The sequence below is a fragment of the Vidua chalybeata genome, chromosome 6 (genome assembly GCF_026979565.1).
Source record: "Vidua chalybeata isolate OUT-0048 chromosome 6, bVidCha1 merged haplotype, whole genome shotgun sequence".
NCBI classification, from domain to species: domain Eukaryota; kingdom Metazoa; phylum Chordata; class Aves; order Passeriformes; family Viduidae; genus Vidua; species Vidua chalybeata.
The window spans coordinates 31,802,962-31,820,429 of record NC_071535.1 but is presented as its reverse complement, the minus strand read 5'-3'; the positions used below and the strand labels follow the sequence as shown (position 1 = coordinate 31,820,429).

The 17,468-nt window shown below is 38.5% G+C and overlaps 1 protein-coding gene across 1 annotated transcript; it reads left to right on the top strand.

Moving 5' to 3' along the window:
• The first annotated feature begins 9,588 nt into the window (after positions 1 to 9,588).
• On the top strand, positions 9,589 to 17,059 carry EMC7 (ER membrane protein complex subunit 7). The gene is made up of 5 exons (XM_053946585.1): positions 9,589 to 9,824; positions 12,035 to 12,154; positions 14,001 to 14,139; positions 14,675 to 14,755; positions 16,609 to 17,059. The coding sequence occupies exons 1-5, from the start codon at positions 9,589 to 9,591 to the stop codon at positions 16,759 to 16,761; spliced, it is 729 nt and encodes a 242-aa protein (XP_053802560.1). The 3' UTR covers positions 16,762 to 17,059.
• The last annotated feature ends 409 nt before the right edge of the window (positions 17,060 to 17,468 follow it).

The window sequence follows — 17,468 nt, the reverse complement described above, 5'->3', positions numbered from 1 at the left end:
TTGGCTGAATTTCCAGCTTCACATCCTTGTCACTTATCCAAGTGAGAATAAAATGCCTTCATATTTGGCACACCTAGTTTCCCAAATGATGTCTTGTCCCTCAGGTCTTCCAGGTTCTCACTACAAAACAACTCAGTGCCATTGAACTGTGAAAACTCAGAGGGTTAGACTTATGCCCTACACACAGCAACTGTGGAGGCCACTATGATATTTAGGATGAAGCTGTTGTATTAAGAGGGTTTGTATAAATGTTTTTTAAACATGAATGCCCTACCAATATCCTTCTGGCTGTTAATTAAAAATCTCTACAGTTCTGAACCTTTGCAAATGAAGGTTGGTGACTAGTTAGTGAGAAATCCTCCTGCTTAGGGGCGACTGGTTAGTTGGTTTGGGTTGGGGATTTTTTCCTATTTCATCCATCTTGCCTCCCCCTCTGAGTTCTTTAAATTTCCTGATGCCAATTTGAATTTTCATTTTTACAAGCTTATGTCTTTTGTGGTTTTCTGACCACACAAAATAATCAGGATGTTGGGTAGAGTGAGGATGTGTTATGTTCACAAAATGCTGTAAAAGCACGTTTGCATTCATTTCTGTGCAAAAGTATCATTTTTCCCTTTCCTCTGCACTCCAATACATTTATGTTTCTAGTAGTGGCATGTCCCTTAACATCTCTAAAGGGGTTCTTTCCATCTTACAGTTCTTGATTCAAAAAGCAGATTAGTTGCTTTCCAGATGAACAGAGAAGGTTGCTACTAAAGCTAAACCCAGAAAGGGGGAGAGGATGGGTGGTGGGGGGAGGACAGACACAATGTGACCCAACAAAAACCACCAAACCACACACAAACAGCAATTCAAAACTCAACCCAAACCAAAAAAATTAGAATTCACTTGTCTCTAGCATAAAGTAGTGCTGCAGCCAAATGACAACAAATGCTGCCCTCCATTTTTCATTAAAAAGAGGACATAAGAATGCCTTTCTGAGCAAGGAGTGTCTGACATTACAGATTGTTTGGGATTTTTAGGGTTAGTGCACTGTGATTTAGTTTACTTTCTAAGTGAATATTTGGTTTGTGACCTCAACCACCTTACTCTGAAGGGCTGTAAATAAGAGGAGAACGCCCTTGGAGCTTTTCTTCACAACTGGCAGCTTGCTAACTTCAGCTTTTACCTTAGGGACTAGTGAGGCGTATTTCTCAGCATTTCTGTTTGCAAGATTTGGCATACACACTTCTGATGCTGCTTTCTTACTTGATAGTTCTCTCTGAGCTCTGGAAAATGAGCATTTAGCCTGTGGTGATTCCTTTAAATTTAGTTTGGTTGAAACAGTTCTGATATCAAGAATTCTGCTTATGTGAAAGGAATTGTAAGACCTCTCTTCTTTTGTAAACTCACCAAACCTAAATCTGGATTGCAATAGGCTTCTGTATTGAGAAATCATTAATTTATAGATCTTTGCATCCTCATTAATTTTTTTTTTCCTGACAAAATTGATTTGTCTGTGGTTCCTTTATGGTATTTACTCACCATAAGATATTTTTCCTACCTTATAGAGCAGTTTCCATCCATTAGCCTTAAGGTATGTCTTCAAGATACTGCTGTCCATGTGTTTCTGGTTTAGCATAATTGTCTCATTTTTCAGGCATTTATATGAGGTTGTCTTTTGGCTAGGAAATGCATCCAGAACTTGAACTGATTTTAATAGTCCAAAATAATGTCTTCACTGGTGTTTAGGAGCAGCACAGTTTTTGATGAAAATATCATTTGTGCTGGCTTTGGAGCAATATAATTGAATGTCATGGCCTCAACGATGAGAGAGTCAAGTGAGAGGAAGAACTAATTTGAGTCAGATGGCTGCAGCAAGCCCTACCTTTTGTTCCGACATCTGGTGGTGAAATAAAAGGAAGATAAGCAGCAGTTACTGATTTAAGGATGGGTTGAACCCAGCCTCAGTCACAGCTACTGTCTCATATATGGCTGCTTCTCCTCATGGCACTGCCAGCAGTCAGCTGTGCAGAGCTGTGGCATGTGGGGCAGCTGCAGCACTGCTCCCTGCTCTGCTTTGTGAGCTTCAGACTCAGCACCACCTCTGCTAAGAGACCCTTTTGGTGAACGCTTTGTAGGATTCTTTCCTAGCTGAACTACCCTTAGAAGATGTTCCAAACTCTCATCTAAAATTGTGTCGATAATTCAGTTATAAAAGAACCTGGTTTTCTTTCCTGTATGTGCCTGTTCTAGGTTAAGATGTGATTGACTGTGTGCTTTGCATGCAAGGAGAATCTTCTAATTTTAAATGCACAAGCTCAGACTTTCTAATCTCCCTATGTTTTGTCTGCCACAGAGACTGTCCAGCCAAATACTGGGCTGTGTAAAAGCCTGCAGTGGGACTTGCTGGTGGTTCACCTGAGCTCAAGCTCTCTGTGGCCTTGCTGAAGAATGCTCCTCTTCCAGGTAGCTACACTGCAGCCTTTAACAGGTCCAGTTGCTTTTTCATTGAGCATCACACTATTTCATGGACAAAGGGGTATCACATAAAATAACATTATCACTTTCAGAGATGAGCAGAGTGGTGGGTTTGATTCAGATTGTTTGTTTCTTTTCTAGACAGGCATTACCTGGGACCTCAGTGCAATGTATATTTTTGTGAAGAGTTTATGCACTGTTTCTTCCCTTCTCTATTCCACTCACCTGTCCCCGCAACTTCTGCGTGAAAACAAAGCAGTCCTGGCAATTATTTGAATTTGTTTCCTCCTCCTAATATTTTGACATGTCAGTATCTAAAAACATACCTTTGCACTTGCAAGAAGGAATTCTGAACTAGACAGCAGAGTCTGTCACCTGGAATGAACACCAGTTTTAAGATGCTTTGCTGAATTCTTCAGGCTTGCAGGAAACAGTAAAAGTTGTAAATTAAATCCTGCAACAGTTTTTCAGTAGATCATAGTTACTTTATTTGCCTAAAATTAGAATCTAAAAGCAAAGCACAAAGTTAAATTCCGGACTTTTGCTATCTGTAGCAAAGGTACTACTTCCAGTGAGCCCTGGATTTTACCAGCCATTATACAGAGCTTCCTAGAGGAGCCTGCTGTCAAATATATTTACACTACATTTACAAATAATGAAAACAAGTAGCTAGAGGGAAGAAAAGGCATTGCAAGGTCACTTATGCTATTATTTTCTTCCAAAAATGTATGAGAAATAGAAAAAATGAGCCATTTTTATTTAAAAAAACGGAGAAAGGAAGCATAGGCTTCCAAACCCATGAATCATATGGCAAGTACAAAACTTCATGCTGAAATTGGAAAGACGTTTTATGATAATGCTAGTAGTGTAAACCTAAAAATTATTTCATTTAACCCCACAGTGCTTATTTGAGAATTGGCAAATTCTGCATCAGGCAAAATTATTAAAGTTTAAAAAATAGGTATTAATAAAATATAGATGGAACCACCGTACTCCTCTAGGACTCTTACTTACCTCTAGTCTGAGGCTGACATAGATACATTAGAGTCAAACAGGAACTACTGCTTATTACAAAGCTGTTAATCATGTTGCTTTAATGAAACTGTTTAGCACACTGAATAGCAATGTAACAACGCATAGAAAATTAGCTTGTTTGCCATTGATTAATGAAAGATAATGTGTGCAGTTCCCCACAGTGGGACATTTGAGCAGTTTTCTGTCATGTACAAACTGAGGTTCATTAAGGCATGCCTTTACTTGCACAGTCTGATTCAGCATAAAAACCCACACAAACAGGAATGCACTTTAAAGATAAAAACAAGACTCATATTTAACTTACTTAAAGTGTAATGGAAGTGTAATGAAATGAACCTCCAAACTATTTCATTCAGCAAAGATTGCAGTACAGAAGAATAAAAGTTGCTTATTTCAACAATAGCTTGAAAAGAATTACAGGAGAATTACAGGTCAATACAATGAAAGAAGACAGTAGGAAAAAGTTACCAACAGTTATTCTTCTAAGTGTTGAATTTCAAAGAAGTAGCAACTTGGTAAACTTGTTTAGGTATCAGCTATGTGCGTGTAGGGTTTGTGTCTCAAATGCCAGCCTTGTACAAAAAAGGTGTGTACAGATTAACTTAAAACCGAGGAGAGTTACAGTTCTCAGCTTCTTAAAAATGTACAGATTTTGTTTAAAAGGAAAAGGATTCTACAGGTACTGCTGAAGAATCACTTCAATTCAGAGCCACTGTAATTCTCTTTGTAAATGAGAAAAGGAGTTTAAGACCCAGCTTTGTTCCTTTTGCTTTGTCAAATATTGTGAGCTCACAGGTTTTACTAATTTTCATATTTAGTTTGAGTCTAGATTTGCTAATAGTACACACTAATAACTTTTTGTAATATTTTAATATGCCAAAGAAAATGTTTATCATCAGAAATTGCTACTCCAATTGCACTTGCATTGTTATACTTTTAAATTCCACTAAAAATCATGTAAAATAAAGCTCCCCTACCCATCTCCCCCCACCACCCCCCCAAAAAAAAATTAAGGGACAGTAAGCTTTGAAATGGTGCAAATCAATCTTTAGTGGGCTTTTTCATTCACCTCCTTGAAAACCAGCATCAACTTTCTGATAGGCCAGAATTGTTTAACTTCCAGCCAGAAAGAGGATCTCTGCTGCTTTTGGCCTTTCTTTCTTCAGGTCCTCCTAGCACAGAAGTAACTGTAGTATAATTTAAGCAGCTGCTTAATTCTGTCTGAATTACTGCAGCCCTTCATGTGTCAGATGCAGGATTTCCCAGACTCTCTAGACCTGCTCTGTGAGCATATCACAAGTTTCTCTCTGGTAGAACATCCTCTGAAAGTGCTTGCAGCTTCTTTGTGTTGCTCTGACCTCCTGTCAGATGTGAGCTAATTCTACACAGCACATAAGCTTCTTGAGCCTGAAATACAAAGAGAAGAATGTCATTTTGTGGTGGTCTATTACTAACAATGCAGTAAAGCAATGCAGAATGCTTTCGATGCCATTCTGTGAAGAGTGTGATGATAATGCTGTATTATGTGGAGGCCACCTTGTGGCATTCTGGAGGTAAAACCCAGATGTAAAGAAATAACAGCATTTAGACTGCATACCAAGAAGATTCTAAACTGCTTATATTTTGAGAACCCAAACATCACACTGATGTGTCATTCTAGCCTCATGTGAGTGATTACAGGTGCTGTTCATACAAGTAACAACACAGGAATCTGAGGACGTGTGTAGCACCATTCTGTGGGTCATAGCTTCTTACCTAGTCAGCTTAATGAATGCTGCAATTATTAAACCTACTGCTTGCATGGTTAATGCACAATTGCTGCTTAAATGAGATAGAGTGACAAATTTTTACAGACAACACGAGCAGATGAGGAGTGCAATCAAAGCACTGTAAAACTGACTTCCAGGTTACCATCATGTTGCATATTTGTTCTGCTTGCATGAGGGAATCTGGAAATTTTTACAGCAGGAAAATTATGCTCCTTTTCCCTGCACTTAAACTATTAATTAAATTTTCTCCACCGAAGAATGAATTTGAATTTAGTTAAGTTCAGTCGCAACCAAACAAAACTGGCTATCATCTTGCAATTTCAATGTCAGTTTGCTATCTCCTAGGATAAGTGTGCCAAAATAGAGGATCCTGTTCATGGTTTTGGACATACATTATAAGCAGATGAAAACAGTTCATTCCTGAAAAAAAAAAATTCTGAAGAAGTTTGTCCAGTCAACTTGAGGTGAAAGCAAACAAGGGAGTAGGGGAATGTTATCTCTCTGAGACAGGAAAGTCCTCAATCATACATGCTGACTCCATGCCGTGGAGGTGGATGTGTTGGAGAGGCAGGAATTATTCTGACAACTGCAGAGTTTGCAGGGGATTAAGAGATTTTCTGCCCCAACATAGAATCATTTAGATTGCCAAAGACATCTTAGGTCATCCAGTCCAACCAGTAACCTGACACTGCCAAGTCCACCACTAAACCATATCCCTAAGCATCACATCTCTGTGTCATTTAAATACTTCCAGGAATGGGGACTTCACCACTTCCCTGAGCAGCCTGTTCCCATCCTTGACAATGCTTTTGATTAAGAATTTTTTCCTAATGTCCTATCTAAATCTCCCCTGGTGCAATTTGAGGCCATTTCCTCCTGTCACTTTTTACTTGGTTGAAAAGGCTGATCACCACATTGCTGCAACTTCTTTTCAGGTGGTTTTAGAGAACAATAAGGTCTCCCCTGAGCCTCCTTTCCTCCAGGCTAAAAAACCCCAGCTTCCTCGGCTGCTTCTTACAAGACTTGTGCACCAGACCTTTCATCAGCTTCATTGTTGTTCTTTGAATGGGCAATCTGTTTGAAGCAGGCTGGGATTCTGGAGCAACTGAAGATGGCCTTTGCACTTTCTGCCCCAAGTCAGCGACCCTCTCAGGGCATCTTTTATTCAAAGGAACAAGAAGACTGTTGCTGAACTCAGGCTGTAATCCTGACTTTTCTGTCTGTGTTACCATTTCTAGTGTAGCACAGTAAATTGCCAGTAGATGGCACACCGCAATAGTTTTTTTTTTTTTTAATGATGCTGAAAGAAATATGCAGTACAATTTTTGTTAATATTGTGCTTAATCATAGTAAAGCTCCTTGGGTAGGAGAGAGCTCAGTAAATGAGTTACCTGGCTGTGGCCTTTCACAGTACCTTTATGCTGAACTCTTCCATCTGTTTTCAGTTTGTGTATTCTCATAAATCAGCTTGTTTGACTGGGCATTTTGATTTCTTCTCAATTCTAATAGTTTACCAAAAACCAAATAGGATGTAGCTATGAGTATTCCAATGCAAATGTAGTTCTTATTTATTCTTTGTGTCAGCAAGGATTATGTCTTTGCTTCCACCGAACATGTGTGAAGCAGCATTACTCATTTGGTATGTTGAGTGTTGTTATCTGTGTATCTATATCAGGGGACTGACTCAAAGATTAGGGTAAGATTAGAGGCAGATGGCTGAAGGTGCTCCCTGCTTGTCTGGTCAAAGTCAACTGCATATTCAGCCTGAGTCACACAAAAAAGAGATTTTGGACTGCTGCTGTTTGTGGTCCAGTATCTGTCTGGTGTATCACAGTAAACCAGTATCAATGACAAATCATCTTCATTTTCCAAAGCAAATATTTAAATACTAGCCAAGGTACTATTAGCTTTATGGAAAGAGAAGCTTTCAGAGCAATTACACTGAAATGTTCCAAGGTGAATTAAATGCTTTACTAATGGTGACCTGTAAGCAAAAGATACGTAGCAAGTTTTGCTAGCATTCTGACTGTGAAAAGGATTCATCAGAAATAAGTTCTGCAACATTTTTTGCAAACCCCTTTTGTCCTTGGGAGATTAAAAAACTCTCTTACTCCTTAAGAGTATCCAACAGTACTCCAAACCACTTCTTTGAAAACAGCTGTGATGATATTGGATTCTGATGATGCATTCAGAGGGATTTAATAGGTTTCCTCTGCTTTTCAGTTTGTATGTGAAACCAAAGGTGACAAGAATGTGGAGACACAGATTTCAGTGTTACCAGTGTGATGGCATCACATTAATCTAGGCCTTCTCTTCGTTCAACCCATTAGGGACTGTCAGCTCTCATCCATCTGGCTGACAGTTCTGTAGCGTTAGCGACAGCTGGTTGAAGCACCTCAGACAAAACAAAAATTTGCTTGTGAGCAGGGTAGAATTTTTAAGAAATTTGCAATTTTCTACGTCACTGCAACTCAAGGAGTGAATCCATCAATGAAGAGTCAACTACAAAATATGGAGGTCATTCTTGACTGCATTTTCATGTTCATAGAATTGTTTGGTTGTTTCCATTGAACTAAAAATGTTATTTGGCAGTTTTATCTGTCTTTTGATGAGAGGTTCACTTGAAATCAAGCTGCAAAAACAACTTTGCTAATATTCCTGCTAGAATAAAAACAGGTAGCATCTCCCAACTGATGTACTAATTATTTTGATAAATATGTACCTGGATATTTTTATGTCTTTGTTTTCATTTATACTACTATTGTTCTGGGATTTGTTCTTTTTACCTAGCAGACACACACCCACAGCACGATATCAAACTGACAAAATAGCTTTGTGCAATCCACTCAAGCTGCCGTTGTAGCTAGTCTTAACCAGAAAAAGGCAGCAATCAACCAAATTATTTTTTCTCAGTTGTGTACATTTAAAAATATGGTAACGGATATATCTGTATGAAAGAGAACTTTTAATATGTAAAGTTACATAGTGAGAGGACAAGGGACTACTAACCTAACACTGAAAAGTGTGCATGCCAGTGCAGCTATTGGATAAGGCAAGATGCTGTTTAATTAACTTCTCAGTTTGTTAACAGGGTAACATTTATAGAGAGAAGCTTCTTGGATTAGATTATGGAAGAACAAATAGGGGGCCTCTCCAAGGGTTTAAACCAAGAAATTGTACTATGTACATTATAAAAACAACTTGGATGATCTTTGGATGAAGAAATCCTTAAAACTGGAGGGCATGGTCATTCATACTGTGGTCTGACAGTATCCTAATACAGTTCCTTGAGGATATTTTTTAAAAAGGCGCATTTTTACAAACTAACTGTATGATATGTCACCATGATGTCTGTCTGTGGTGGGGTACTGTTGCCAGTAGCTTTAACATAATGCTTCTGCTTAGTAGTACTTACCAATAGCTAAGTACTTCCAACGCTATTCAGTTCTGGAATTCTTAGTTTTCCATCGGGAAACTCCTGCTGGAGTTTTAGGAGTTTGTGAGCTTATGTGACAGAAGAACATCATAGACCATACATTTTCCTGATTTTCTCCAAAGTAGAGACAGCTCAAAGATACTAATAGACAAATAATTCACAACATCCCACTGACATAGGATGACATTAATCATGCTTAGTATAATGCAGTATTTTTATTATCAGCTGATGACCAGGTTCATCTTGTTTAATGACAGTGTTTTCCACAGGTTCGGTAATTAACTCTGACATAAATAAGAGAGGTAAAAGGAAGCAAGTGTAGCCACAATGTGACAGTGAATACATATGATGTAACAGGACGTGATTTGTAAAGGGAAATTAGGGGGCAGGGAAGGTATTACAGCCCTCGTGGTTTCTCCCATAAATCTGTGCCTGCCTACTGAGTAACACATTTTCATTCTGTTTTAACTAATCAAACAAACTGCAGCGCTATTAAATAATTTTAAAAGATAACGTTTTAGGCCAATTTTCATATTTTGTAAGATTTTTTTTTTGTTACTTTTTCCCCCCTAGAAAATATTTATTGGTCTTTTCATGGTAATTATTAAGATTTCAAACCACAAGGCCTTAAATATATCCATTACCAAGGAAGCTACGCGTACTTCTTACACATCTCTTTTCTTCAGGTTCACACTTCTGTCATTGCACATCATAAGTGGCAAGTTAGCCTCTGTTTTCACTCGCGCACGGAACCACACGGGATCCATCCCGGCCCCGGCCCGTGCCGGAGCGGCAGGAGCGGGCGCATGCGCACAGCTCACTGCGCGCCGGCGGCGGCCGCGGGGCGGGGCCGTGGCGGCGCAGGCGCGGGGCGGGCGGCGCGCGGCGATGGCGGCGCGGGGCGGGAGCCTGTGCCTGGCGCTGCTCTGGCTCTCGGCGGCGCCGCTGCCCCGCGGCGCCCGCGGGTCCGAGCCCGTCGGGCCGGCGGAGCCGTCGGGCGGCGCGGGCCCCGGGGAGCGGTTCAAGATCGAGGGCCGGGCCGTGGTGCCCGGGGTGAAGCCGCAGGACTGGATCGCGGGGGCCCGGGTGCTGGTGGACGGGGAGGAGCACGTCGGCTTCCTGAAGTGAGCGGCGGGCGGGGCGCGGCGGGGCGGGGGCTCGGGGGCCGCGGGTTCCGCTCGCAGGCCCGGCCCGGCCCGGCCCGGCCCTGAGATGGCGAGCGGCGGGGACGGCTCCTGCAGGCTCGGCCGTGTCCCGGTCAGCCGCGCACGGCGGCGGGACCGTGGACTCGCAGAATCCCGAGCTGGGGTACTGCTGGCGGTACTGGGAACGCTGGGCCCCTGCCTTGTGTGATGGGCTGGGCACGGCCGGCCGTGCAGTGCCGTAGGGTTCGGCCTCAGCCTCCAGCAGACGTATCCAAACTGATGACTCAGGTTGCTGGCCAAAAACTTAGGAACGGAGTTTTAATTAAAACAAACAAACAAAAAGCCAACAGCCGAAACAGAAACTCCGAACGCGTTTGCACTGTCTGGAGGACCGTGTTCTTTCTCAGCTTCTGTTGTAAATTCTGCCACTTATTTAAGAATCTCACCTTGGCTAAGAATTTACCCGATGCGGAGATATGTTTGGTCATGGCAGAAGTTACAGTTGCAGCTCTGTGTTGAGAGTATCCGTGAAAAATTTTACCTGTACTGGTGAAATGTAATTTAAGGGACGTGGCTTTATTCCTTCACAGAACATCATGCAAATGTAGCTGGAAGCTATAAAGAATCATTATCTTATTCAGACTCGGGTGGTACTGGATATATTCAGATAAGCAAAAGATCTAGAGAATCTAAGACATAGAAAATATCCTCAGAATTAAGAACTGAACTAATGTCATAATTTCAAGAGCAGAAGTAAATTCTAAATTCTTCATGATTTTAAATACAGTATAATACATTGCTTTTAAAATATGTATAAAAATTAGATTACATGGAGTCAAGATATATCCTCACAAATATTCATAATTTTTAATTAATCCCTCTGCAGTAGGAGTTAACTTTGACTTTGGGTTCTGTCAATAGATTAGCACAACAGATTCTACTCCGCAGATCTTGTAGAATGCTGACAGTGTAGCATCTGCTAAAAACAAATTATCAGAGCCTGACATCATATTTGGGAGCTGATTTAATAACTGCTATCTGGTTGGCAAATTTCTAAATGCTTAATTGAAACTCTAAATCTCTCAAAGACTTAAGATCTTTAAAATATTAAAAGGAAATTACTAGGGAAACATCCTTAAAACAGTTGCAAGATAGTGTAAGCATTCTTAGGGATTCAAATCATCACATAAAGGTGGGTAGGTCCTTAAGTGTTGTGCATGCTAGAGAGAGATGTGGTGTGAAGGACATAATGACAAATTCCTTGAGAATTCACTTTTAAGAGGGCTCATTTGTTTTACTGCTGCATGTTTCTAACGTGATAGGGTTTATTACGTTTTTGCCCTTCTAACAAATTTTTATCTTAACTTTGAATCTTATTTTTAGGAAAGAGATTGTTGATGTTGCTCTTAACAGGGTAGAGAACACTAGGGTTTTCTTATTGGAATCTTCTGGGAACACGTAGGAAAACATCTGTACCTTTAAGGCAACTAGTGTTGAAGCTTTCAAGTAACCTTTTACTAATACTTTCATTGAATATTCAAGTTTCATATTTTAAAATAAAAGCCACCTGTGTAAGAATCCCTTCTGTGTATGTGTTCAGAACTCTTAGTTTCCTTATTTTTGTGATTGAGCTTTCCAGCGTGGGCTGGTCCTAAAGGGAGCAATTAGAAGTAAAACCTCTATTTCGCAACAAAGGCACAAATTGCTATTTTTTGCTTTGCAAATTGTCCCTAGTACCAACCCACACTATGTAGGATGTCATTCTGGGGGTGTTTCCTTTCAGCAGAAGCAGTAAAACAAAGTAAACTTCATTGTATGTATTTCAGAAGGAGGAAGGAAGGGGTAAATTACTTCTGCCATCACTTGAATACATGAAATATAACTTATTTCAGTTCTTATTTGGGCTGTTAAATTATTCCTCCAGCAAGACAACACCTTGAGGGCACAACAAAATCTTTAACCTAAAAGGGAATTTCCACTCCTGTTGCGGCATGCATTGATGAACGTAAAGGGCTTGATATTGTGAGTGCTGACTGATACAAATTTTACTTTTGGTCATTGTGGTTATATTAAGATTTGTAATATAAAATGACACAGCTTCTTTTAAAAAAAAAAACAAAAACAATAGAGAACACTGTCTTCCATTCTGGAGCATATTGAAATGCTGCGGAACTCACCGTTTTTTTCAGGACAGATGGAAGTTTCGTGGTTCATGATGTACCTTCAGGATCTTACGTAGTGGAAGTTATATCCCCCGCTCATAAATTTGAGCCTGTTCGAGTTGACATAACTTCAAAAGGCAAAATGAGGTGAGCCTTTCCTGATTTGCCTCTGTATTGATGAATTACGTGTGCCTGACAGCACAGTACAAAAACTCACGGAAGCAGTGCTGTAGGTCTGATGTTCCATCTCAGACTGTATGCATCAGCTTCTTTTAACATCACTTCTAGACACATTTCTCACATTTTAAAGGCTGATACCTTTCTTCCTATTTATGGCCTGAAATAAGAGAAAAGAGACTTTAAAAGTCCATCTGTTTATTTGCTTTTATTATTTTTATGCAGCTATCCTGAAATAAAATCTAGGCATAAACTAGTTAACTGCTTTATTTTTTGTCGACACTTTTTTTTCTTCTTCTTCCCTTTTCCATTTCTTTAATAAGTGTACTGTCAGGCCTTGACACAACAAAATTTTTAAATATTTCTGCTGCACCCCCATAGGACACTTGTTACAGATACTGGTTAGTACTAGCAGTTGCCAGATTGCATTATTTCTGTAGGATTGTTGATTTTATGTTGTGGCCAAACCACTCTTGACTGTAACTGTAGACTGTTCAGTAATACAGAAAAATCTGTCTATTAAGGTGATTTTCATTTAAATGGAAATGCTCATAGTAGTTTTTCTTTGTTCAGGCACGCACCTAGCATCTTAACTTTTAGAAATACAGTCATCAGTGTAAATACTCCTGCAGTATGTTTAGGGGAGGTTAAAAATTGAAATCTCATTGAAAACAGTACAAATATTCTGTTTATAATAATAATATAATATTATTATAATATTATTATAATACATAATTATAGTCATAATATAATAATGTTTGAGCTTATAATGAGCTCAAAACAGTTTGTTTGTTTTTCCAAACTTTATTGAATTTTTATTTTTATACTTTGTTAGTATCTTATTTGCAGTAATTAATATGCAACATTTACAAAGATACAGACAAAATATTGGGCATAACTTCACCCTTAGCACTGTTTGTGTATCTAAGGACTAGTAAGGTTACACAAATTTGATGTTGAGTAAATTGCTGGGATACATCTGCAGAGGAAGGTAGCAGGAGCCTTGGCATCTCTACCAGTCCAATGGATAGAGACCATGAGGAATGCAGTTGAGGAGTCAGAGATGCATGAAAAACAATGATACTTGGAGAAAATGTCAACAGGGCTTTTCTAAGGGATGTGCTGCATTAAAAACTTCAGGTAATAACTAGAAAGAGGAAACAGCAAGTGGATGACAGATGTGTTTGGTAAGCTCGACTTGAAGAAAACACATAGTCATAAGGTAGGAGGGAATTCTATAGATGTAGATTCTATAGACATTCTATAGATGAGTATTTGGTGAAAAATTCACAAGGAGTAAATTATTTATGGACAGAAGTCATCCCTGGAGTTGCACAAAGTGGATAAATATTCATAAATCATGAAAAATGGGTCAAGAATGACTAAGATGTTAGTACTGAGTAATTATCTGAATATTAGGCCCAAATGAAGAATACTAGTGATGACTATGGGAAAACCTTATGAAGTAATAAAGACTGACATTCAGTATTGATAAATGCAGTAAGGTATTAACTATGCAAGTAGTTGATGTCCTGAGCAAACTGGCTAAACTACACTGTTCAAAGCTGGACCCTAAACAGCATAGTTCTTCTTGCTCTTTTACAAGGTAGCAAAAAATAGTTTGCATTTAATTCAATCAAATATGCTACTGAGAGAAATTAGCTTTTCAAAAGTGCAGCCTAGCTGACACTGCATAGCAGATGGTTTTGTTTGTAGTCTTTTATTAAAACTTGTTTGGGTTTTTTTTTAATCTTCTTTATTATTTGCCAAAGATTTTATATTTTATATTTTCAATTATTTACATTTTGCCTGATAGAGCAAGATATGTGAATTACATCAAACCCTCTGAAGTTGTCAGGCTGCCATACCCACTTCAGATGAAATCTTCTGGACCACCTTCATACTTTATAAAGAGAGAATCTTGGGGATGGACAGATTTCCTCATGAACCCTATGGTATGTACAGGCAACACACAAATATTACAAGTATGCTAAGGATCCAAATACGGCTACATGTCAGAATACTAAGAATAAAAACAATTGAGGAAAAATGCGCATTTTTCCTTTGCTATTCTGAGAGGATTGTTTTCTTGGATTTTACTTGCTTACAAATGGGAAATTATTCTCTGACATCTCCTCCCCCATACACCACTGTTAATGTATGTCCTCTGAAAATAGCCCATAGTCTCTTCCTTTGACAATGTGATGCTGTTCTAGCAGTGCAGAGGTCAACGTGATGCAAAATTGTAACTGCAACAGGTGTAAGAGAGAGCAACCACTTGCCTTATTGGTCCAACTTTGAAGACTGTCGTTTAAAGCACAATGCTCCCTTATCAGGTTTCGTTCTTGGCAAGGGTTACTGGCTTACTGATTCAGAATGCAGTAGTTCTAGAGTTTGGCTGTTTAGTAGAGCTTAATTTTATTTTAGAAGGTCCTAAAAGCATTTAGAGCAACAACTAAACTGAAGAGATATTTCCTGTTTTCTCTGTAGGTGATGATGATGGTTCTTCCATTACTGATATTTGTTCTTTTGCCTAAAGTTGTCAACACCAGTGATCCTGATATGAGGCGGGTAAGTACATTCGGTTGATGCATGTGGGGAGACCAAAGATAATGAGATTTCAAGGCACAGAAAAGTAATAAAAACAGAACTGTACTTTAAAGGAAAGCTTAATGGGCATCATTTATTTGGCTAATAGAGTGTTGCTGTTTGAGCAATGAATCATTTAATTAGTGTCAAGTGTATTGAGAAGAGTGTGATGTGGGGTTCTCTTGTGCTTCAGCCTAAACCACAGTTGACTACACTGTTAAATCCAGATGTTGCACTAGTGTATATGATATAGAGTCTTAATGTAGTCATTAAATTATCTGATTTATTGTCCTTTCATCATGGAAAATGCTGAATAGCAGAAGGCTAGGACAAAATGGAGATTCAAGGTGTTTGCTAAATCTTTTATTTTTACAAGTATTATTTGTCTGTCATGGGTGGCTGCTTTTGAAGGCTTGGTTAACTAAAAACTCCTTTTTCTGTAAATGACCACTGTCTTCAGTAGTACTTTCTAGGTGTCTGAGTAATTTTTTTAATAAGTGATACCTTTACAAAGCCTATCAGAGCTCTTTTGGCTATAATTTTGATTTAAAAATCAGATACAAAGATATGCTAGGTATTCATGGCATGTTCTTCAAACCAAGGAGAACTTCCAAGCTGAACTCTGGAAGTCAAATTTTAAAAAAAGAAAATCACACATTCCTTACTTTTCTCTGATTTGACACTGCTTATAGACAGGCTGTTCTGGTGGTAAAACCATCAAATCTTCTGATTATTTAGTTCTTACCAGATAACTAATATGACTTCTTAAGGAGAAATTTTTAAGTTGGAAGAATTTTGCTAATAATTTAACTTATCTTTAAAGAGTAGGAAGAAGTTGTTTTAAGAACTAAATTGTAATGGCATTGTCTAGATGACCATGTATTGAATTGTTAAGTGTTAACTTGTGGAGTATATGGAGGTTATATGACGTTTTTCAAGTTAACTTGTTTTTTCTTTCTGGAATCAGCACAGTACTAGTTAGTATAGAAAGTTTAATAGTTTAGTAACTGTGCTTGTTGTAGAGGCATAGTGTAGATGCAAGAGTAACAAAGGCTACTAAAATGCCTTGAAAGTACTTAAAGATCTATCATTCTGAATGGGAGAAGAGCAAGGTGACAATCCCACATGAAACTCACAATTGCTATAAGCATTATCCCTTTGTGGATGTGCAGTTCAGCTGTTGTATGCATTAAAAGTACTTCAAGATTGATTTATTTTTAAAATGTGCTAATTCATTTTATAGAACCACTGTGCTAAACCCTAAAGTTACATTAAGCTTACCTGGATATATGGTCTTGTATTAAAATCCTTTTTTTCCTGAAGGAATGAAAACTCAGCTGCAATACTCTAGTAGCTTGGTGTCAGAAAGTAGGGCAATAAAAATATCTAATCCCTTCAAACAGCATCAAAAATTTGTTGATTTGCTATAAATAATACTAATTTGAAAAACAAAAGTGTAACATCTGTGAGAACACAGATCTGAATATCTAAACAATAGCCTAAATTTTAATATGGAGAAAAGTAGTGCTGAAAAGAAATAATTTGTATTTTTTTAGACTTTTTTTTAATCAGACCTATAAGACTACTTAAGACATGGTTACCATTTTTCATGCACTGCTGCTTTTAGTTTTGGGGGGTTATGTTTCTGTGTCTAGCTGGATGTTTTTGGCTGTGGTTGCATAAAACTATGTAGCAATATGTATCCTGGAGGACTACAAAAAGTAAAACAGTACTTGGGAAAATTTGGTATCTTTCTCACAAAATCTTTCAACTGATGCCTTAGATACAGCCAGAATTGTTACAAGCTATTAATATTATCTGATATTTGCATACAGGAAATGGAGCAGTCAATGAACATGCTGAATTCCAACCATGAGCTGCCAGATGTGTCTGAATTCATGACAAGACTTTTCTCTTCAAAATCTTCCAGCAAGTCTGGTGGTAGCAGCAGTAAAGCAGGGAAAAGTAGTTCTGGGAAAAGGAGGTAGTTAAGTCTTCCTCCTCTGAGTTTGCACAGCTGTTTGCTATCATATGGTGTTGTGTTTATTTGTCTTGAAAGATCAAAAAGCCACTGCTGTAAACTTTAACCATGCACAACATATGTTATGCTACAAGAGTGGTTTGTAGCTTTTTTTAGATTGTATAAGCTGATTTGTACTTGACAGTAAGCAAAAGATGACATGGCTTCAGTACTGTATCTGTATAAAGTTATTGATGATACTGAATTAACTATATTGTTCTGTAGAAAATTAAAATAAATTGTACAATGTGCTTCACAGTAATAAATGTCTTAAGACAATTTATAAAAAAAATTCAAAGATAATATAAGTAGAGTTCTGTTTTAAGATGTTTTTAATGTTTTACACTTGTTGAGTTCTGAAATGAACAAATCATCCTTTCAAAATGGAGTTGTGAGTTTACTGGGTAAGTAATTTGCTGTATCAGCTTGTCACATGTTACATATAAAATCATTTTATTTTATGCTGTGTTCTGCCTGTACAATTTACAGAATCACAGCGTGGATGAGGTTGGAAGGGACCACAGTGGGTCCCTCTGGTCCAATCTCCCAGTCAGGGTCATCCTAGAGCACATGGCACTGGATTGCATCCAGATGATTCTTGGATATCTTCAGTGAGGGAGACTCCACAACCTCTCTAAGCAATCTTTAGTTTAAAGGTTTTCCACTATGTATTGC

Coding starts and splice junctions, on each gene's coding strand:
- EMC7 (XM_053946585.1), top strand. CDS start 9,589: ATGGCGGCGCGGGGCGGGAGCCTGTGCCTGGCGCTGCTCTGGCTCTCG. Junction 12,155..14,000: donor ACTTCAAAAGGCAAAATGAG/GTGAGCCTTTCC, acceptor TTTGCCTGATAG/AGCAAGATATGTGAATTACA. Junction 14,756..16,608: donor GTGATCCTGATATGAGGCGG/GTAAGTACATTC, acceptor ATTTGCATACAG/GAAATGGAGCAGTCAATGAA.